The sequence below is a fragment of the Chlorocebus sabaeus genome, chromosome 3 (genome assembly GCF_047675955.1).
Source record: "Chlorocebus sabaeus isolate Y175 chromosome 3, mChlSab1.0.hap1, whole genome shotgun sequence".
NCBI lineage: Eukaryota > Metazoa > Chordata > Mammalia > Primates > Cercopithecidae > Chlorocebus > Chlorocebus sabaeus.
Genome location: NC_132906.1, coordinates 61549782 through 61572440, shown reverse-complemented (window position 1 = coordinate 61572440; position 22659 = coordinate 61549782). Strand labels below are relative to the sequence as shown.

Here is a 22659-nt window from a genome sequence, read left to right as displayed (position 1 = left end):
GCCAGAAGCCTCAGCTCATGCCCTTATGACTCTGATTTGAATTTTCTTTTTCATTTCTGTTATTAGTGGCATAGTACTTTCTTTGTTGCAAGCTTAACTAGGATTTTAAAACAATTTTCTCAAGCAATTCTGAAAAAAAAATGTCTAGCATTAATGGTTGTAGAAATAAAAATGAAAATAAATGAATCAAGCATTTTACTCAAAGGATTGACAAGGAATTACAAAATAAGCAAAGGAAAACAGAAGGAACTAACACAGATAAAAACAAAAATTGGTGAGTTAGAAAGCTTAAAGTAGAGCTCAAGAATACAGTTATAGAGTAATTTGAAAAATTAGTTAACTAGCTAAGATAATCATGAAAAAATAATACAAAATAAAGGGGAAAATAAGAAACAGAACTTAGAATCATGAGACAAGCTTGCTTAAAACTACGCCAAAATGTTAGAACACCTGAAAAAAAGTATTTTTCTAGGAAAATTATTTGTGAAAGCTGAACTCTGAAGATAGAAAACTTTTAAAGAGATCAACTACCACAGGAGAAATAGAGGAAGTAAAGACCTAACTCTTCAAAAGGCCCAGATCCAGACAGCTCTAGGGGAATTTAACTAAACTTTTTAAGATCATATAATTCCAGTGCTGTTTTAAAATGTTCCAGAGCAAGGAAAAAAAAAAAACTACTGAGTTCATTTTTATAAAGTGAGTAAATACTGATTCACTATCTGAAAAAATGCACAGAAACCTGTATACTGATCTACATGAATACTGGTACAAAAATATTAAACAAATGATAATCAAAGAGAACCCAGGATGGCAATAAAAAAAAAAAAAAAAACTATCACCATTTGGGATTTATTCCAATAATGCAAGAAGCTTCAATATTAGAGTTGTCAAACTAAATAATATAGAGAGAGGCTCTCTTTTAAACAAAATGCTATTTATTAGAGAATGGATATTGCAATGGGAATACATGTGCCACAGTAAACTATGTGCGTATTCAAGGAGTTAAAAAAAGAAAAAGGTTTTTTTTAAAGGAAAAATGAGGAGGATTAAATAATTGTTTTGAGATAATTATCCTTGGCTACAAGGATCGATAACAAGAGTGATACCAGTCTGAGACTGGACAGGCAGTTGCTGGGCAGACAACCTCACGGAAGTATTTTTGTGTGTGTAAGATTGCAACGCCCTTTGTGCAAGGTTGTGTTTTTTGCAGTCTTTTGTGAGTTGCTGGGCAGACAACCTCACGGAAGTATTTTTGTGTGTGTAAGATTGCAACGCCCTTTGTGCAAGGTTGTGTTTTTTGCAGTCTTTTGTGATAGTTCTTGTTGTCAGGCATTCATGCATGACAACTCTTCCTTCACGGCCTTCCCTGACTCCATTTGTCAGGGTTTTAACACAAATTAACTCCCATTTTGATTCTGACAACTTTCACAGGTCTTTATTAGTACATATAATATTAATACATATACAATGAAAAATAACATAATCCTGAATCATATAATGACCTCCACAGATGGTGAATAGGCATTTGACAAAATCCAACAACTACTTATTATTTAAAAAATTTTAATGAAACAGAAATTCATTGATATTTCCTTAAAATGAAAATTTTACCTATCCCTGACCAAAATTTAGCATCATAATTGTGATCAAACTTTATAATCATTTCTCATTAAAGCCAGGGACAAGACAAATCTGCCAACTCTCATCGCTATAATTATTATTGTAGTCTAGCTACTGAAAAAATAATACAAGAGAAATCTATTTGAGGTACAAAATTGGAAAGAATTTAAAACTATCACTATTAGTATTACTATTAGTACACAGAAAATCCAAAATAAGAATAGAAAAATTCAGTAGGGTAGTGAGGTAGAAAATAAAGAGCTTTCTTATATACATATTACAATATAATATGTAATTTTAAAAATCCAATTTATAATAGCAACAAAAAAATAAAACTAAAAAGAATGCAATATATGTATATAAACAACTGTAAACTGCCTCTGAAAGACATTTAAAAAAAGAAAAGAATTAGTATTATATGTATACATTTTTACAAATTTTATTTAAAATATTAATAAAAAGCAAGTAACAAATATCAACTTTGTTTTCAGTACACAGTTCGATCCTAAAGCTCATAGGAAAAATAAACAGTCAAATAGCCAGGAAAGCTCTGAAAAGGAAGAGCAATGAAGAAGGACCAGAATTACAGAGCAATAAAATAAATTATATAAGCACCAATGATTACAGTAAAAATTACAGAAATAGAATCAGAAGCATAAGAAAATTTGCTATTTGACATAGGTGGTACTGGAACATTTTGGTAACCATTTGGAAAAACAGATATGGATCCTTAACTCACACTGTACTTTATTTGTGAATAAAGTCCAAATCTAAATATTTCAATGAAAATTTAATAAAACATGAACATACTAGAAGAAAACATGGGAGAATTCTTTATTATATGGGGTTAGGGGTGGCTTTTCTATGACCCCACATCTAAAAGGCATTAAACAAAATTGACAAATTTGGCTACGTATATATGAAAACTGCATGCCAAATAAAAATCATAAGACAAATGACTTAACAAAGTGGTAACACATATCACAAAGGGCTAATCTCCCTACTCAATAAAGGCCTTCTACAAATTAACAAGGAAAGGATCCTAAAAGTGAGCAAAAAATATGAGCAGAAGGTTAACAGAAAGGAAATACAAATGGCTTTGACACATTCTAAAGATGTTCAACTCACTCATAATAAGAATAGTACATTATACTTAGAGGATATATTTTTCATCTATCAGACTGGCTAACATCAAAAGTTAGATAAGACTCAGTTGGCAATATTGTGAGGAAATAGACATATTGCTCCTGAGGGAGTATAAGTAGCTATAATTTTCATAGTGAAGTAATTTGGCAATATTCATCATTATTACAAATGCTTATGTCCTTCTATCTAGCAATCCCACTTTTGGGACTTTATCCTTCACACACATAGTCTTCACATGTAGAAAATGGCAAATATATACAAGTTCATTATTGGAGAATTTTCTGTAATTGAAAATGGAAACAACTGAAAAAATTTATTAAGTGGGAATAGATAAATTACTGTGTATTCTTACAATTTGTCTGCTATACACTACATACACCTAAAAAAAAAAAAAGGAGTAAGGTCTCTACTATAGACTTATGCTAATATTTCCAATATATATTAGTAAAAAGAGCAGGATACAGAATAGTGTGTATGATATGCTATTTTTGCATAAGAAAAATTTGATTAGAATAAGATTTTATGTTCATATATGTCTGTATATTAATAAAGAAATTCTGAAAGGATACATAAGGAACTAATAATGGGTCAGATGTGGTGGCTCATGCCTGTAATCCCAGCACTTTGGGAGGTCAAGGCGGGTGGATCCCTTGAGGTCAGCAGTTTGAGACCACCCTGGCTAACATGGTGAAACCCTATTTCTACTAAAAATACAAAAAAATAGCTGGGCGTGGTGGATTACAGAATCCCGGCTACTCGGGAGGCTGAGGCAGAAGAATCGCTTGAACCAGGAGATGGAGGTTGCAGTGAGTCTAGATTGCGCTGTTGCACTCCAGCTTGAGCAACAAGAGCAAAACTCCGTCTCAAAAAAAAAAAAAAAAAAAAAAAAGAAAAAGAAAAAGAAACTAATAATGGCATTTATCTCGTCTTTGGAGGGGCTGAGAATTGAGTGAATGGGAACGTATTTAAATTATGTGTTTAACTTCATGTGTGATAACTAAATTTGAAGTGTGTCATATTTGTCATTTTTTATCTGTTATATTTTATGCTTATAGCTGGAAGGTTTCCATTTTAGTTTACTCCAGAAATCTCTGTTACAAACATTTTTTTTTTTTAAGTAAAGGCTATTGGAAAAACAAACTGAATAGCTGAGTGCAGATGAGTGCAGTGGCTCACACATGTAACCCCAACAACTCAGGAGGCTGAGGTGGGAGGATTGTTTGAAGCCAGGAGTTTGAGACTAGTCTGGGCAACACAGCAAGACCCTGTCTCTACAAAAAATTTTTAAAATTAGCCAGGCATAGTGGAATGCATCTGTAGTCCTAGCTGCTTGGAAAGCTAAAGCAGGAGGATGGCTTTAGCCCAGGAGTTTGAGGTTGCAGTGAGCTATGATCACATCACGGCACTCCAGTCTGGGTGACAGAGTGACACCCTTGTTTCTAAAAAAATTATAATAAAAGAAAAAGAAAAATAACTTGAAAGTATGTAATTTTAATTGGCATTTTTACATAAAATATCACTAGTATCTTTTTATTTAGAATGGATTTATTATTTCAACCTAAAGTATGAAGTGTTTTGTTTACTAATACATTTTCATTATTTAAATTACAACTGCATTATTTTTCAGAATCCAGCAGCTTTTTTTTGTCTTTTTTTCTTGGTACTCATTGGTCATAACATAGTAGCTTTTAAAAGATTTTCTTTAGTAAGTTGAAAACAATAAAAAAGTATGAGCTCCCTCTGCTGGCTCCGAAGTGGCATATCAAGGTACATTTTGTTTATTTGGAAACAAACTGGCACATGGTACGTGCCATTAATGCAATTTGCTAATATTAAGAATAGTTTTAAACTGTGTTTTCCATAATTTTGTAAAAGTTAAATTATGCTAATGTGCCACTAATATTGGCAAGTAAGATTAGCATTTCAATATAAATTTTAAAGTTGTATTTATTATGTACCTGAGCTATTTGGTATATCCCTATATAGTGCCACATACATAAGTGTGTTGAACAGGAAAAGTTTCTGCATGCACCACAACAGGTACAGGAGGATTTTAGTTTTAAAATTTATTATGACTTTTGAATTGCAGTAATCATAAAACCTATGTTGTGTTAGTATATTAATATTTAGTTCATTAAAAATACCATAGTTTTTGTTGTTGTTGTTGTTTTGAGACAGAGCCCAAGTAGAGTGCAGAATCACCCAGGTTCAGATGATGCTCGTGCCTCAGCCTCCAGAGTAGCTGGGATTACAGGTATGCTCGTGACGCCCAGCTAATTATTCTGTATTTAGTTGAGATGGAGTTTCACCATGTTGGCCAGGCTGGTCTCAAACTCCTGACCTCAAATGATCTGCCCACCTCGACCTCCCAAAGCATTGGGATTACAGCCATAAGCTACCACATCTGGCCCATATGCATATTTTAAAGCTAGGAAAAATAGAAAATATTTGCATGTAAGCAGTGACATATAATTCTGAGTATCTATAAAATTTTTTGTCATGACACATAATCCCTGATGCATTGATTTATGATGTACTTTGCAAAATTTCAAGATACTTTTATTTTTATGATTTGTTTTTATCTTCCAGATCATTGATCTGTGTCTCAGTGGTGATCATCTCATCCTTCTATTTATCTACTAAATTCTTTAACTTTTTGTGTTGTACTTAAATCTGCTTAATGATGCCTTTTTAAAAAATTCAAATTTTCATCTCTCTTTTACAAGTTCTACTTTCCCCTTGTTTCTTCTGACTGATATTCCTCTCTCAAATTGCTGTCTCTTACATACGATGCTATTTTTCTTGGTTTGCTCAAAAGCTCAATTCTGATTGTTGAAATACTGGGAATTCCACATGTGGTAGAAGGCAAAGGTGTTTCTAGTCAGCGGTGTGCTGAAGCCAGTTGTCACTAGCCTATGAGAGCTGATTATTAATTTTTCAAGAATTCTTCAAGCTAGTTGTTACAGACAGATTTTATTAAAGCTGACATATAAACTTACTTATATTAAAAACCAACACAATTTTCAAAATCATTTCCTAATTATTTAACTTCATTTTATTATTATTTATGCTCCTCAGCTAATTTACATCAACTGCATTTGTATGGTGAAAATATAGTATAATGGGGTGCTGCTGTGAATCTCTTTCCAATTCTGCATTCTGTGATCTCATAGTGGTAACGAAATCCACCATGGTGGGGACATTTACACAATAACTGGCAAATGCTACAAGGCTGGGCTTTTTCACTATTTTGTTGATTGTCTGGACATAAAAAAAGTGATATGGAAAATGTTACCGATACAAGCATTTGGGAAAAATAAACTAAAACCTTTTGTGAAAAACAATAGGTTCTATGGAATTTACAATAAATAATACTGTATATCTTATTATTTGTAAATTCTGTGCTACACATTCTTCATATCAGTAAAACAGAACATATATATGTATCCATACATTTTGTTTTATAGAAAGCCACTGGTTGAACATTAACCAGCACACTACTGGAGTCTCTACCCACAAAGGTAGTATATGTGGGCAAGCAGTCAATTCTCTGTGAGACTCCTGGGGGAGTCACGGACTTATTACATCAACAGTAGTGCTATGATTTTAAAATATGTCCACAAATTCTTTGACACATCTTCCATCTAAAGACAAGCCCTGATTTTCCTCCCCATGAATGTGAGCTGTACCTAATGACTAATCAGTGTGGTGGAAGTAACTGTGTTAGACTTCCAAGGCTAATTCATAAAAGACATTGTGGGCTCTATCTTACTCTCTTTTGGACTGCTTGCTTTGAGGAAAGCCAGTGGCCATGCCATGAGGACATTCGAACATCTATGAAGAAGCCCCACATGGTATGCATGAGGACTCCTGCAACAGCCATTTTGGACCTAGATTCTCCTGACCCGGACAGGGCTTCAAATGACTGGGGTCCCAGCAGACATCTTGACTGCAACTTCACAGGAGACTTTGAGCCAGAACCTCTCAGCTAAGCAGCTCCTGAAATCATGACACACAGAAACTGTGATGTAATGAATGTTTGTTGCTTTAAGTAAGCCCCTAAGGTTTGGAGTAATTTATTAGATGGCAACAGATAACTAGTATGAGCAGGGAATACTCATTATCCCCATTAAACTTCTTGGACTTTTGGGAGTCAATGAAATCTAAGACTCTCTCATATGGTGCCATACCAACTTTGTTGAAGGAAGGGTGTCTTCCCAGAGGTCTGTGAAAACCAAACTCTATTGAGGATTAAGGAGGTTCAGAAGCCACCAGTACCACTGTTCTTCATTTGTTTGCTTAATCCATTGGGGAGCAAGTCGTGGACCAACTTCTCATAGCAGAGTCCCCAACAGAGGTCAAGGTCCCACCTTCTCCTACCTTCCTATAGGCCTTGGCAAGGATTTGGCTCAAGGGAGGCAAATGTCTTAGAGCTGGAAGAGAGGGAAAGGGAATTATGGCTAAGTTGCTATTTTTCAAGAATCTCCTGTATTTTTTATATATATATATATAATATAATGTATATATACACACACACACATATATGAGATAGTAATCTTATTGCCAAAAAGTAAAACAAAGTCAATAAAATTAGGTAAAAAGGTTTTAAAGACATCCATTATTTGAGAAAATGAAAGAACAAATCTCGTGTAATAATTTCTTTCCTATTCAGTTTAAATATTTTTCATGAAAAAGCACAAATGAAGGCCAGCATTTATTGTATTCATGCCTTTGGGCCATCTATAAACCTTTTAAAACTTTCTCCTAGCTTTATATTAATGGAAAAATATACTAAAAAAAGGAGGAGGACCAACAGTCTTGTGTATTTTGCCTCTCATACCTACCAAATCATAATTACCAAAATGTCCAAGGCCATTTGTATCTATTATTTGTATCCTTTATTAGAGACATTCTATTTTACATTTTTTGTTAACATATTCATATATTTATAGCCCAAATATTGAGGAAATGAACTAATGCATAATGTGATTTAATATTGCTATTTTGTGGTTAGCTTTTTAATTTTACTATTTTGTCTATTTTTAATTACATAGCTATTGCATTCTGTCAGTTAACAAAGCCTGAATTAAATAGCTATCACATTCTGTCAATTAACAAAGCTTGAATTGAATCTGGCTCTGGGTCTTACAGCAGGTAACTTGTTTCTTCTATTAGCTTTCCAGCTGACTTTGGAAAAGTCCTTGCACATGCCCAGACCCCAATTTTGTCATCTGTAAATATGAAGATACTAAATTAGGTTATTCTTAAACTTCTATTCAGTTTCTATACTTTTAAACAGTTATTGAATAAAATACTAATCATATAAAAGGATACAAAAAATAAAAACTGAATTCTTATCTGAAACAGATTAAAATTTACTTGGCAAAAATAAAATCATATAAAGAAGTAGCTGGTCAGTTAAGTATTAGAAGAAGTCACAAGAAGAAGAAGGGAGTAGAGGCTGTAAGGGTTAGGGAAACTCAGAGGAAACAGAACACAGTGTGAATCTAAAGAATCTGAAGTTGATGGAAAAACCCAAGCAAGACCTCGTAAGATCATTATTGCTTTTTCAGCTCCCAGAAGGTCTTATAATGATAATTTGCACTAGGTTTGTTTTGGTGTTTTGTGTACTTGTATGTCTGTTTGTGATTTGAATTTGTCTTTCAAACATACAGCTCTCCAACTCATATAAATTAGTATCTACCTTCTGGAAAATTACATGCAAAAAGTTAAATAGTTTATTAAAGAAAAAGAATTAGAATCTGGTTCTTGTTAAAGTATTATAGTCACAACTTTTAGCATGCCAAGTGATCTCCCAACTTCTATTTGTAATAACTCCCTCTTCTTTACTCAAAGTGATAGGCATATACTTAAGCAAAGTCAAATAGATTCTCTATCTTGATAATTTGTATCTCAACACCCAGGCTGGGTGATTGTTATTGAGTCAGCTGAATGCAGGAGCATTCTATAGGAAAAGCCCATGACTGAACAAGTTTTGGCAGCTCTGATTCCTAGAGATTTGATGGTTGCTGTTGCCTTGGAAGCCTATTCAGCATTTCCTTTGATGCAATGAGTTACTTTAATTTCATTTTTTAAAAAAGAATTTATTCTTATATAAGTAAATTGACTATGGATATTGGTTGAATGAATGGAAGTACAAGCTGTTTTATAAGAAAAATATATGTCAACAGAGGTCGCGAGCCTCAGTGTGTGTTTGTTAGGCTTTGTATCAATGTACACTACCCCAAGCTTAGTGGCTTAAAAACATTTATTACTTTTCACCATTCTGTGAGTTGCCGGGGAGTTGTTTTGGTTTGCACTACCTGTGCAGGTGGGTTGGTTTAGGCTGGTCTCACTCACATGCCTGGTGGTTGTCAGGCTGGATCTTACTGGGACCTCATCACATGGCAGCCTCAGCATTCAAGCACTTTTCTAGTTGTTGCTTGCATCACATTTATTTTTATCTCATAATATTTACCTTAATCTCACTAGTAAAGCAAATCACTTGGACAAATCCAGAATCAATGTGGGAGGACGCTACTCAAAGCTCTGAATATGGGAAGTGTGAGCAAATTAAGAGGACATTACTGTAGAAATTTGTCAGGTGCTTGGAAATATGAGTAGAGACGGCTTTTAGCCTCCTCTACCTTTCTAGCTCCTTAAAATGCAAAACAAACAAAAACCCTGTAATTCTTTTTTTTTTTTAAACTAGTTCATTTTATTTTTTCCTCTTTCTCTGGGAGATTTACAAATATCAAAGAAAGTCCGTTTAAAAAAAAAAACAAAAAACCCGCCTTTCTTGTGGACTAATATTTCACTTCATGGCACCTTGAGAGTCAGACAAGTGTCAATCAACATTTCAAAAATGGTAATTATAATGTAGGAAAAAAGTGATAGACTTTAAAAAGGTATCATCTATCCTATGTTAGATTTTGGGAATAAAACAGTGGATGAAAAAAAGCTTTTGCCTTCAAGGAACCTAATCTTTTAATAATACAACATGATGTAATTGTAACAGAGATAAACACTGTGAACACTCAGCCCAGTCAAGGAAGGTTTCCTGGAGAAAGTGACTTTTAAGGTAAGTCCTGGAGTTAGATGAAGGATAGGGTTGGGCATGGTAAATGTTCTAAACCGAAGGGGCTCTTTGTGCAAAGAACACAATGAGGGACACCATGGCTTGTTTGTAGAAATAGATTAAGGAATTTACAGTCTCTATGCACCAAAATATTATAGTGCTCTCTCACTTGAAATTCAAAATAAAAATAATGCTAACTATAAAATTACATGTAGGGAAGTCTTTCTGATTTTTCCCATGTTCTCATCATTTAAAAAATAAATACTCTAAAAATATATTCATGCCCCTGTGTTGATGATTTATTCAGCATATACCAGTTCGTCTATTGCATAATACAGTACTATTCTGGGAACTGCAGATACATGGTATGACACCATTGTAGAATGTAAAAAGTGGAGAAACTGAAAAGCTAGGCAGGTGTCAATTAATGAAAGATGTAAGAAAGCACGTGGTTAAGGATGTGGTGGTGATTACTGACCTGAGTTCAACCTCTGCCATTGATTCATTCTATACACTTGGGCAACTTGAAGCTTAATTTCCTCAGCTGTAAACTGGGAATGCTAAATTGTGAGTATAAATAAAGGTAAAGCATTTAGAACAGTGCTTAATACCATAAAACACAGTTAATTTCAATTAAGTATTACAATTAATAAATTTGTACTTTAACCTGGGATATGGGAAGCCAATAAAGGTTTACATGTTTAGGGGGGCTTGAATGGGTTTCTTTGGCTGAAGTGTATCATCTGGGTTGAATGACAATGAGCAGTATGCCTAGGAGGAAGACTCAATAGCTATTAATTGGGATATTAATTGGATAGTGGTAAAAGAAGAAGGATGATACCTAGATTTTTGACTTGAGCAATTGGATCATAGTGGCTTTCTATGAGTGACATATCACAGGAAACGGGCAAAATATTGGTTAGTGAAGATAATGAGTTTAGTTTTGGAGACTGATTTGAAATGCCTAGAAAACATCCAAGTAATGACCTTTGGGAAACATCAGCATGGAGAGAGGAGTTTAACTAGTAAAAATAGGTAAGATGGGTTGGGGATCATGTTTAGATTGAAAAAAGGACCAATAGGAATTCCAAGGCACATCCATATGAAGTGTGGTTGAAGTTCAAGAAGGATACTTTAGAGGGTTCAGAAAAATCAGGGCGAAAAAAAAACTAAGATTGTGATACAGTAAAAATAGTGGGGAAAAAAGCGTTTCAAGAAAAAAATGTGAACAATGTTGTCAAATGTTATATTTGGTCAAATAACACAGTACTAAATGTGGACATTACATTTAGTCAATGTCAGTGAAAAGCAAATCACTGATAACCTTGGCAAGAAGTGTTTTGGTAAAATGGTGGAGACAGAACTAGTTCATACTGAACTGGAGTGATGGGAGGAGAGGAAGCTGAGACAGTGAGTACAAACAACTCTTGCTTGCCTGTAAAGAGAAAAGAATGGTGGCTGAAAGCAGATCTTCAATTAATAGAGCTGAATAGTTGTTTTTTAAATGATAGACACATAATGTCTATCATTTTGAAAATATCAACACCATTAACACTCTAGTTCAAACTTCCAACATCTCACATGGACCATTACAATATTCTCTTGTTTCCTTCTTCTACCACCCCCATAGTATCTTTCTTGGCTACTCCCCCCCCCCCCGGCCCCATATACACTCCATACAAATGTAATTATAGCCTTCCCTTACTCATCTAAGCCAGCTGTAGAAGGCTTTTCCCTCTTGAACTAGAACGGGTATACCTCTTAATATTCTCTGGTGAGAGAGATCAGAGAAGCTATGGGGCCTCACACTGCTGGTGAGTGTTCATCTCTATCCAGTAATTCATCTGCTGGTAAGTGTTTATTATTACTTAATAGTTTACAAAAGGAAGGGTGGTGGCCCGCACTTTGCTCTCAGTATTGGCTGGTCCCCCTGCAGGTACTCTTCCCTCCCTGGGTCCTACCACACCTGAGCTTCCCAAACTGAACAAATGCCAATGGTGTTTTCAGTAGTAGTTTCACAGAAGCATTCTAAAATATACCAAAGCAGTACAGAGTAAGAGGACTAAGAGTTACTCTATTAAAACACTGAGCTCTTTATTCCTCTCCTTTATTTCACATGAAAGGAAAAAGTTCTTAGCTTTTAGGAAGGCACTGTCCAACAAAAATATGTGAGCTGCATATGTAATTTTAAGTTTTCTAGGGGCTACGCTTTTAAATAAAAAATAGTAATAAAAAGGTGAGGGCCAGGCGCGGTGGCTCACGTCTGTAATCCTAGCACTTTGGGAGGCCGAGGCAGGCAGATCACTTGAGGACAAGAGTTCAAAACCAGCCTGGCCAACATGATGAAACCCCATGTCTACGAAAAATACAAAAAAATTAGATAGGCGTGGTGGCAGCTGCCTGTAATCCCAGCTACTCAGGTGGCTGAGGCAGGAGAATCACTTGCACCTGGGAGGCAGAGGTTACAGTGAGCAGAGATTGTGCCACTGCACTCCAGCCTGAGCAACAATTATAACAAAATAATATACTTTATTTAACATATTTATAGGCCAATATATCCAAAATATTATTCTTTCAATGTGCAATTAATGTAAAAATGAAGATATTTTACTTTTTTGTTGTTGAGGAACAACACATGAAAAACATTGTTCACGTTTTTTCTAAGGCTTTGAAATTTGGTGCACATTTTATACTTACTGCACACAATTCCAAATAGCCACAAGAACTCAACAGCCACACATTGGTAGTGGCTATGGTATGTGGCAGTGTAATTTGTTCTACCTCCTATGTTTACTATTCATTTACTATGAAAACACATGATGAACGTTGCTTCCACAGCCAGGAATTGGTCCAGCTGATGCTGTTAAGGGAGTCAACTCTTTCTTCTGGGAAGGAAGGATCAAATCCTGTCTGAGCTCTGGCAGTTACATGAAATGCAGGCTGTGAGCTCATTCCTAAATTCTAGTTCACCTTGTATGGTAGATTATATTATAAACTCACTTATGTTTGCTGCTCCTCCTTGCTCCAGCCTATTTTGAATCAGGCTTGGTCACATGACTTGCTCTGGTCAATGAAATGTGGAGAGAAGTGAGCAGAAATTGTAGGAGAGGAAACATGGTTTGCCATAATCTCTTTTGTGTCCACCATTATGACTGACAATGTCCCAAACAGACAGAGGCTGCTCCATCAGTCTTGGACCTGGAGGGGGACCACGTGGAGTAGAGGTGTAGCTAACCTGTAATGGACATGCAGGGTGTGAGAGGAATGAACCCTTGTTGTTCATTACTGCAGCCAAACCTAGCCTCTTCATAACTTATGTACTATTGTTTGTAGGTGATGCAGACTGTTTTTTCTCTTTGTTGTCTGGAGGATGGGACAGTGCAGCTTCAAAACTTTCGACAGTGTCTCCTAAGGGCATTTCATTATGCCTGATGTTTGTTATTGCAATGTTATTGGTTGTTTTCCTGGCTTAGGTTCTGACCCCCAATAAAAATGGCCTCACAGGAGAATGGCGTAAACCCGGGAGGCGGAGCTTGCAGTGAGTTGACATCCGGCCACTGCACTCCAGCCTGGGCGACAGAGCGAGACTCCGTCTCAACAAAAAAAAAAAAAAAAAAAAAATTGGCCTCAAATTTCAAAAGCCTTAATTAAGGTTTTACATCATTACCTTTTTCAGTTTTGTCCCAAGGCTGCTAAGGAACTAAGAACAATATGCAAAGGTGAATTTTCTTCAAAAGATTATCTGTGCCTTCCCACACTTCAATTAGTAAGCAAATAAGATTTCTTTTCTGATTTTTTCCCCCTGATTTTTGGCTTGAAGAACAGAGATACCTCTACAATAAATATTTGTTGGAAAAAAAAGGAATGAAATGAAATGATACAACAGCAGCTTTCTAGGTGGGATCGTATGCATATAAACATGTGCATATCTACTTATGAAATCCATGGTGAAAGTCTGTGAATCTGCTTTCTCTTGGAGTGGTTAAGTATTTATTCTTGTAATAACTAACAAATGCCATTTGTAGTGTGACAGGTGAGTGAACCCCAGGATTCTTGACTTTGTCTGAGCTGACAGACTGTCACCTAGGTTATGGGTTTTATTCTCCAACGTTCATTCATTCAACAACAGAACCTGCCACGTGCTATCAACTTCTCTAAGCACAAGAGATACAGTTGTAGAAAAGACAGGCAAAATCTCTGCTTTCCTGAAACTTCTGTTGTAGCCAGTCTGTTAGACATTCCCAGATATCTTTTTGTTTTCTGGGTCTCTCTATCTTAACAGATTTTTTTTAAAAACGTTTTTTATTATGGAAAATTTCAATATATAAGAGCTCAAAGAATTATAACCATCCCCATCATCCAATTTCAACCACAATCAACTCATGTCCAATCTTATTTCATTGATACTCTACTCTCTCTCCTTATTCCATTTCAAATCATTTTGATAGCACAAGTATCACATCATTTCACTTACATGATCTTTAATAATATTACATACATGTTTTTCCTCTGGATGCTGAGATTTATACTTACCTGTCCTCATTTGACTGTTTGTATGGGAGACTTTGTGTCTGCATGTCTGTGTGTGTGAACATGCAATATATGTATATATACCTTTTTAATGTTATGATTATTACCCACCATAACCATATCCATAAACAGTTCCACAGCACCTATAGAGATGGGGGCATAATTCATCATGGGTACAAACAGAGTGCCCCCTGAAGAGTTGGTGATTGCCTCTCAAAGCTTTTTAGGTGGGTGTGGTGGCTCATGCCTGTAATCTCAGCACTTTGAGAGGCCAAGGCAAGCAGGCAGATCACTTGAGCTCAAGAGATCAGCCTGGGCAACATGGTGAAACCCTGTCTACCAAAAATACAAAAAGGAAATTAGCCAGGCATGAGTGTCATGTGCCTGTGGTCCCAGTTACTCAGGAGGCTGAGGTAAGAGGATCACTTGAGCCCAGGAGGTAGAGGTTGTAGTGAGCTGAGATTATGCCACTGTACTCTAGTCTGGGTGACACAGAGACTCCATCACACATACAAAAAAAACAAAAGCAAAAAAAGCTTTTTGTTTTTCGGTTTTGGTTTTTTGAGATGGGGGTCTCAATCTGTTTCCCAGGCTGGAGTGCAGTGGTGTGATCTTGGTTTGCTGCAACCTTCACCTCCTGGGTTCCAGTGATTCTCCTGCCTCAGCCTCCCGAGTAGCTGGGATTACAGGTGTGTGCTACCGTTCCCGGCTAATTTTTGTATTAAAATAGAGACAGGGTTTTGCCATGTTGGCCAAGCTGGTCTCAAACTCCTGACCTCAGGTGATCCACCCCATCAGCCTCCCAAAGTGCTGGATTACAGGTGTGAGCCACAGCACTCGGCCTTAAAAAAGCTTTTTATGCCAGAAGTGCTCTGGTCCAATTTAGGGGGATATGATAGTATGTCTTTTTTTTTTTTTTGAGATGGAGTCTCGCTCTGTTGCCCTGTTGCCCAAGCTGGAGTGCAGTGGTGCAATCTCAGTTCACTGCAACATCTGCCTCCTGGGTTCAAGTGATTCTCCTGTCTCAGCCTCCCTCCCAAGTAGCTGGGATTACAGGAACCCACCACCATGTCCAGCTAATTTTTTTGTTTAGTAGAGATGGGTTTCACCATGTAAGCCAGGCTGGTCTCCAACTCCTGACCTCAAGTGATCTGCCTTCCTCAGCCTCCCAAAATGCTGGGATTACAGGTGTGAGCCACTGTGCCTGGTCTGGGATATGATACTATGTATGTCTTCTGATCTCAGTTTACAACATCAGTAATTGCTCAAGTGTTTCCTCTTGAATTACCTAAGGATATCACAGAAAGTGTTACTTTTCTTTGCAAGTCATCAGTGTCTAGTCTTAGATAAGAAAACTATATTCCCTTTATTAACATGACCTTGATCTTCTAGGAAAATAAAAACCCTTGAATTATTATATTAGAGTACGATATGCTTCCTGTTTTTATTTTAAAATTCCCAAATTTAATCAGATTCTCTCTTAAAAGAAGTATGCGTTGGTGTGTTCATATTTTTAATTCATCCTGCCACACCAAAAACCTTTCAATGGCTTCACATCATTATTTTAAATAAAATCCAGTTCCAAAATCTTAACATGAAATTTTTTTTTACCTCTAACTTGACTGACAGCCATTTCCCATGTCCCTAATTTGATACCCTCCCACCACTCTGTCCTTAAGATCCTGACTCTTCTTTACCTCAGGAACATCCCACAGGCTATTATGTGTGCTGGAATGTTCTTGTTTCTACTTTGATTCACATGACTTTTACTCATTATTCACTTTTCTTAACCATTTAAGTATCATATCCTTAGAGAAACCATGCTTGAGCCTTTACAGTCTAAATTGCTAAAATGGTTCATAGTTTCCTCTTTCACAATACTTAAAATTTTATTATTAACTATGATTTTTAAAATGTACAAAACCAGAATGAATCAGATGATTAAATTCGTGTTATAGTGTTCTCTGGGGAGTGGATGCTGAGATGGGGTTAAAAGTGCAAAAAGTTTACTAGAGAGTAGCACCTGTGAAATGGAAAGTGGGGAAGCAGAATTGGGTGGGAGAGCCATTAGATTACCATGCAGGTGCTGACAATACTTCTGCCATCCCAATATCGAGCAGGTCCTTATCCCTTGCTCAGTCTTGAGCTGGGGATGGGCATGTGGGAGAGGGTTTGCCTTGAGAATAGCGTAACTTCAACGTGAAAGCTGAGGTGAACCTAGAAAGAATTAACAACTGGAGGCTGTCATGTATCTATGCTCCTTGCAGTTGGGCAGTGAGTCCTTTCTTGAAGGGAGATCTGAGCCGCACACCCCTGTGACTGCTATACATTGTAGGATGTCAACTCAATCCAAATTAATCCATAACTTCAACGAAGATTTTTTTTAACAAGTTCAACCATCTTGTTCTATGTATTTGGAAAACTAAAGGTTCATATTTATTTATTTAGATGTAGTTTCACTCTGTCGCCAAGGCTGGAGTACAGTGGCACAATCTCGGCTCACTGACAACTCCACTTCCCAGGTTCAAGCGATTCTCCCACCTCAGCCTCTGGGCTGGGTACTACAGGTATGTGCTAACGCACTTGGCTAATTTTTGTATTTTTAGTAGAGATGGGGTTTCACCATGTTGGCCAGGCTGGTCTGGAACTCCTAACCTCAAGTGATCTGCCTGCCTCGGCCTCCCAAAGTGCTGGGATTATAGGTGTAAGCCACTGTGCCAGACCAAGATTAATATTTAGCCAAGTTAAATTTGAAAAAGAGCAAAGAAGAGGGATTTGCCTTATTATATATTAAGATATTCTATAATACAATACAATAGTAAATAAAAACAACATGGTACTGGTGTAGTCACAGACAAAATGACCAATTGAAAAATAGGTCAGAAGCAGAACACAAATGAAATGAAAACAGAAAGATACAAGTGGCATCAAAAATCAAACAGGAAGGAGACTGGGCACAGTGGCTCACACCTGTAATCCCAACACTTTAGGAGGCCGAGGCAGGCCGATCACTTGAGGCCAGGAGTTCAAGAACAGCATGGCCAACATGGTGAAACCACATCTCTAATTAGATGGGCATGGTGGTGCACGCCTGTAGTCCCAGCTATTTGGGAGGCTGAGGCAGAACTGCTTGAACCTGGGAGGCAGAGGTTGCAGTGAGCTAAGACTGCGCCACTGCACTCCAGCCTGGGAGATGGTGAGAGACTCCATCTCAGGGGGAAAAAAAAAAAAAAGAAAATCAACAGGAAGGAATAAACTGAGTAGACTTATAGAAAAAAAAATGGCCTAGATCCTCACTTTACACCACAAACAGGGATGTATTACAGAGAGAATAAAGACTTAAGTGTGATTCTAAGTAGAGTAATGGACTGTAAAAGAAATAGAAGAAAATACAGAACCTCTTTGTGATCTGGAAATCACTGGAAATGCAGACTGTTTTTAAATAAGACTTCAAAAGCACTATTGAAAGTAGTAAGACTGTACTCAACTGGAGAAGACAGCTGGAAAAATCTGAGGAATTCAGTACACTATAGAGAATATTCCTGGGATCAGTGCAGCTGAAAGATGAAGGCAATTTATGGTAATAAACCATAAAGAAATATAGGTCTGTTAGAGGGTATATCACTCTCTTGCCTATCTGAAATAATTTCTCCTGCCTCTGCTTCCTTCCTATTTGAAACAAAGCATGTGTCTTCAATAAACATTTTTTGAGTTTCAGACAGAGTTAAGAGCAGATAGTAGAGAGGAATAAACTTGAGTCCAGTCCTTATAAGAGCTCATAAGGCCAAGAAAGATGAGAAAACTAAATAAAACGTTTTATTTTTATCTGTCCTCACTATCTCTTCCCAGTAAATGTTTTAACTCCCGTTCTACAGGTAGGGAGCTAGACCTTTGTCTAGGGTATCACTGATGTACTGGCATTTGAGCAATAAGGAAAATCATTCTGGCAAAAGGAACAGTGCTAATAAAGTCATAAGGCCTTGAAAGAACATGGTGTATTGGAAAATGTTAAGCAGGTAACCTAATACTGGACATTCCAAAATGTACGTTACTGAATAGAGAAAGTAGTCTATGGCAGCTGTTTAGTCTTCTCTTAGTAGAATTGATGATTACATCAGCTAATTGTTACCTTTGAAGGCAGGGCCAAAGAAGATGAAGCAGGGATAAATGAAGGATAAACGTTAATGGTTAAGGAAGAGAAGCATTCTAGGAAGCAAAAATGACTCGCCGTGGAGTGATAATAAACACTGTACTATAAATTTAGAGGAGGAAGATATTGCTATCAGCCACAGTGGCCAGGAAAGGCTTCATGGAAGTGGTAGGGCTTCCTTTGGTCATTCAAAAAATAGAGTTGATCCTTATTACTTGCAGATTCTGTATTTGTGAGTTTGCCTACTTGCTAAAATTTATTTGCAATGCCCAAATCAATACTTGGAAAGCTTTTGCAGTCACTTGTCGACATGAACAGAGGCAAAAAATTTGAGTCACGTGATGCACATGTTCCCAGCTTTGGTGAAACAAGGGGATGCTTTGCCTTCCTGTTTTAGCTCTCACACTGGAAACAAGTGTCCTTTTCATGGTCTATTTAGTGCTATAATTGTTGCATTTTTGAGCTTTTTGTGATTTCACTGTTTAAAATGCCCCCCAAGTGTAGTGATGAGGCTACCTAGGTGCCTAAGTGCCAGAAGGCTCTTCTTTTTAAAGAGAAAATACATACACCATGTAAGCATAAGTTATAGTGCCACTGGCTATGAGTTCAATGTTAATGAATCAACTATATTAAATAAGGTGCCTTAAAAATTTTTTTCTGCCTACATAAGGTGCCTTTAAAAAGAAACACACATAAAGCAAGGTATTTATGGGCTGGTTGACAAACATTTGATAAGAGGCTTGAAGGAACCTAATCCTGTATTTATCCTAGTAGCAACGGTTCCATATTCACTAATTCATTATTTGTGAATTATTCACAGAACCACTGTGAATAAGAATTGGCTGTATATATTAGTGGCTGTTCTTGAAGCGGGGGATTCAAAGCTATAATCCACTAAAGAACAGATAATCACATACTTGCAAAAATAAAGCTATGAGTGCTATAAAAGAAGCAAACACAGGCTGATGTCAGAACATCTCAGAGGGACTCTTGCTTCAGATAAGGGAGGTGAAGGATGGATTTCCAAAGGTGATGCTGCATTTTGCACTGCAAAAATGCACTGCATTTTGACGTGTAAGAAGAATCCATCAAATGAAAGGTAGAGAAATGCATTTTGCAATGGCTCAATTTAGTGAGAGGACACACTTCTGTGGAGACAAACGGTTACTCCATCTTGAATGCTAATTTGTCATGCTGACTTCTGATTAGGCCCAGTCCTGTGATTATTACTTTATTTACTGTCCTTAGTGTAAGAACAAAGCAACCCTGATGTTATCACACAAATTACAGGCTATGATGCATATAGCATTCTTGCCTGTCTGGAGGGCTGCCTTTAAATGTCTCTATAGAGTACGTACACCCTTTCCTTATGGCACGTAAGTACTGGTCTGGGGAGTAACAGGGCAGAGATCTACCTGTCTTGCTGCCACTCAAGAGCATGCTTCTGTCTGTAAGTTACCCCCAACAAAACACTGTTTACTGACCAAACTGGATTGTCTGCTTTGTTCATTTGATTTCTCCTTTGATATCTGGGGGCACCTTGCATAAAGGGCCTTTTCATGGAACAACTTCTTTTAAGGAACACAAAATAGTTTAGGATGGCTGGAGCAAAGACCGAAAGGCACTGAAAGGAGTTTCTAGGCAAAAAGGAAGGTGTCTGATTTATGAAAAAACCTTTATAGGATGTTAAATAATGTGTTTTATTCTAAAGATAATGTGGAAGTTGAAGATTTTAAGCAAGAAAGTGACATGATCAGATCCAAATTTTTGAATTATTGCTATTAAAGGCAATGATTATGAGGGTAACTGAAGATGAACTGAGATGGAGGTCAGCATAAAAGGCAAAGATATTAAATGGCTTTTGCTATTATTTAGGAAGAATAAAAGACTTTAAATAAGACAGTGATAGGTATGAGAGATGGATGGGCAAAGTTTGAGTAGTCAGGGAAAGTAGTAGAAGCGTTCTCTGTGGAAAATAAAGTGAACAAATGTTTGGAGAAAGGGAGGGTGAGCAAATCAGTTTACCTGGGGTATACAGTATTTGATAGAAGCTTTGGAAGGCTGAAGTGGAGAACCAGAGTCATGGAATAGCTGGTGATAAGGCTGAAAATATTGGTGACATCAGCCTGTGGCAAGGCTACAACAAACAGACTAAACAAATATAATTTTAACTTTTGGCAGTATTAAATTTATAAACAAATTTTGTTGTAAAATACATATAAAACCTACCGTTTTCATTAAGTATATGGTCCACTGCAATAAGTACATTCATAATGTGCAACCCACACACCACCACTCATCTCCAGAATCTAAATCATCCTAAACTGAAACTCTATTATTCACTGAAAAATAACTCCTCATTTCCCCTTCTCCTGGGCACCCTCTCCACCCCTGCTCTTGCTACCTTTCCAGCTTCTGTCTCTAGGAGTTTTGACTACTCTAGATACTTAATGTAAGTAGAATCATAATATTTGTCCTTTCATAGCTGGTTTATTTCACTTAGCTAAATCACTTTAATCAACACCCTGGTTATTCAATAGCTGGATTCTAATTTGTATTCTACTCTATATGCTGTATTTTAAAACAAATGTCTTGCTTTGTAGTTCATAATCTTTCCACTTAATCCTTAAGGAGACTTCACTCTAGCAAATTATAAACTCAGAGTTCCTAAGAACAATTTAGCCTATGGGTGTCTCTCATAAAGAGCTTTCATTGATCTCCTTACTGAAAATATCTTTAGATTGTGAATATTTTCATTCCACTACAGTTCATGGAACGTAGACGCTTCGTAAAATTCCACCTAGTATCTAAATAGAACTCAAGCAGGAATCAAACTTATTTGATCACCCAGGAAAATAGTTTGTTTATTTGGGTTGCTGATATGAAGACTCTCTTTTTTGATACTATATAATTTCCCGATGTGAGATAGGGCTGAATTTGCTCTAAATAAAGAGCATTTTTAAAAACAACAAAACTTATCTTTATCTAGGGGAAAGTGCAGGCTGGAAACTACCTGAGAGACGTGAAGGTTCTCTCACCTTTCCCTTGGAGCATCCCTGAGTCATTAGGGCTCTACCAACAAGTCGAGTACTGTTGGACAAGGCACTAATCCTCTGGCGGTCTCGTTGGGCTCCATTAGACCAGCCTGTATTTATAAACCTCGTTCACATCACAGCATACACAGAATATGGTACTGGTAGGGCACTTAGGTAAATTGACGAGATAGCGCGCTCTGCACCTGGAACCTACGGGCCGCCTGGTGTCGCGCACGCGGGTGTGTACGCTCTCAACGAGCGATCCATCCGGCAGGTCCGTTCCAGCTGACAGGCCACTGCCGTCTTACCGGGGACGAGCTAGGGCTCCCGCTGTTTCTGAAGTCAGCGGTCTTTTCCTCCTTGTAAGAAACAAGTTCTTTATATCATAAAGATAAGCAAAGAATAAAAAGGCACAAAGGCCGCAAGCAAAGCACACACTCAAAAACCGAACTACAGCACTCGACCCGCGCATTCTCCGCCGACCTTACGTCTCTTCCCAGCAGGCTCCAGGAACCACCGCGAGACTTTCATCAATTATCGTGAGATTTATCGGCAGCCATCTTCTTGGGGGTGCTGGGAGGCAGGAAGACCCCCTGAATCGTTCCCATTGAGCTGCCCTTCGCCTTCGCTTTCTTTACTTTTGCCTTTTCGACGTAGCCAACAAGCACCTGGTCCCGAGGCCGGGAGAACGCCTGGGTCTAAGCGCGTGTCGCGCTTCCGGTCTGGGTAGATTTGCTGGGGAAGAGGGAAGGGGGAGGGCCCGGGCAAACCGTTGCTGCTTCAGCCCGGGCCGGGGTCCGGGGACGGGGAGCTCCTGGCATCCCGTGCATTTGCGGCCTGTGGCGGTCCCTGCAGAGCTGTTCGCCGACCGGGGCCCGCGGGAACCTGCCACCGGCGCCTCCCACCGCGGCCCACGCGGGCGGCGCGCGGAGGAGGGGGCGGGGGCAGCGGCGGCTGTAGCGGCCGCGACCTGGGCGGGCGGAGGAGTGTGACGGGCCTTAGGGCCGCTGTGGATGGTTTCTAAAATGATCATTGAAAACTTCGAGGCACTCAAGTCCTGGCTCAGCAAGACTCTCGAGCCCATGTGAGTATCCGGGGGA

General features: G+C 37.8%; 1 protein-coding gene and 1 long non-coding RNA gene across 13 annotated transcripts in view; one reads left to right on the top strand and one right to left on the bottom strand.

The window, feature by feature from the left end:
- Positions 1-1407: 1407 nt before the first annotated feature.
- LOC119627546 (uncharacterized) lies at positions 1408-22105 on the bottom strand. 5 transcript variants are annotated; one of them, XR_005243729.2, is made up of 5 exons: positions 21563-22105; positions 12845-13079; positions 10323-10404; positions 7916-7997; positions 1408-7199 (listed from the first exon to the last, which is right to left on the bottom strand). It is a non-coding gene; the product is annotated as an uncharacterized lncRNA (long non-coding RNA). The 5 variants fall into 5 exon arrangements; XR_005243727.2 differs by lacking the exon at positions 7916-7997; XR_012092596.1 differs by lacking the exon at positions 12845-13079.
- The window catches only part of RBM26 (RNA binding motif protein 26), a 95871-nt gene continuing 93913 nt past the window's right edge, over positions 20702-22659 (top strand). For all 8 annotated transcript variants that reach the window (XM_073014429.1, XM_038007797.2, XM_073014426.1 and 5 more), the window contains exon 1: positions 20702-22643. In XM_073014429.1, the coding sequence (XP_072870530.1) occupies positions 22573-22643 (71 nt within the window). In that variant the 5' untranslated portion in view covers positions 20702-22572. The remainder of the gene's footprint in view (positions 22644-22659) is intronic.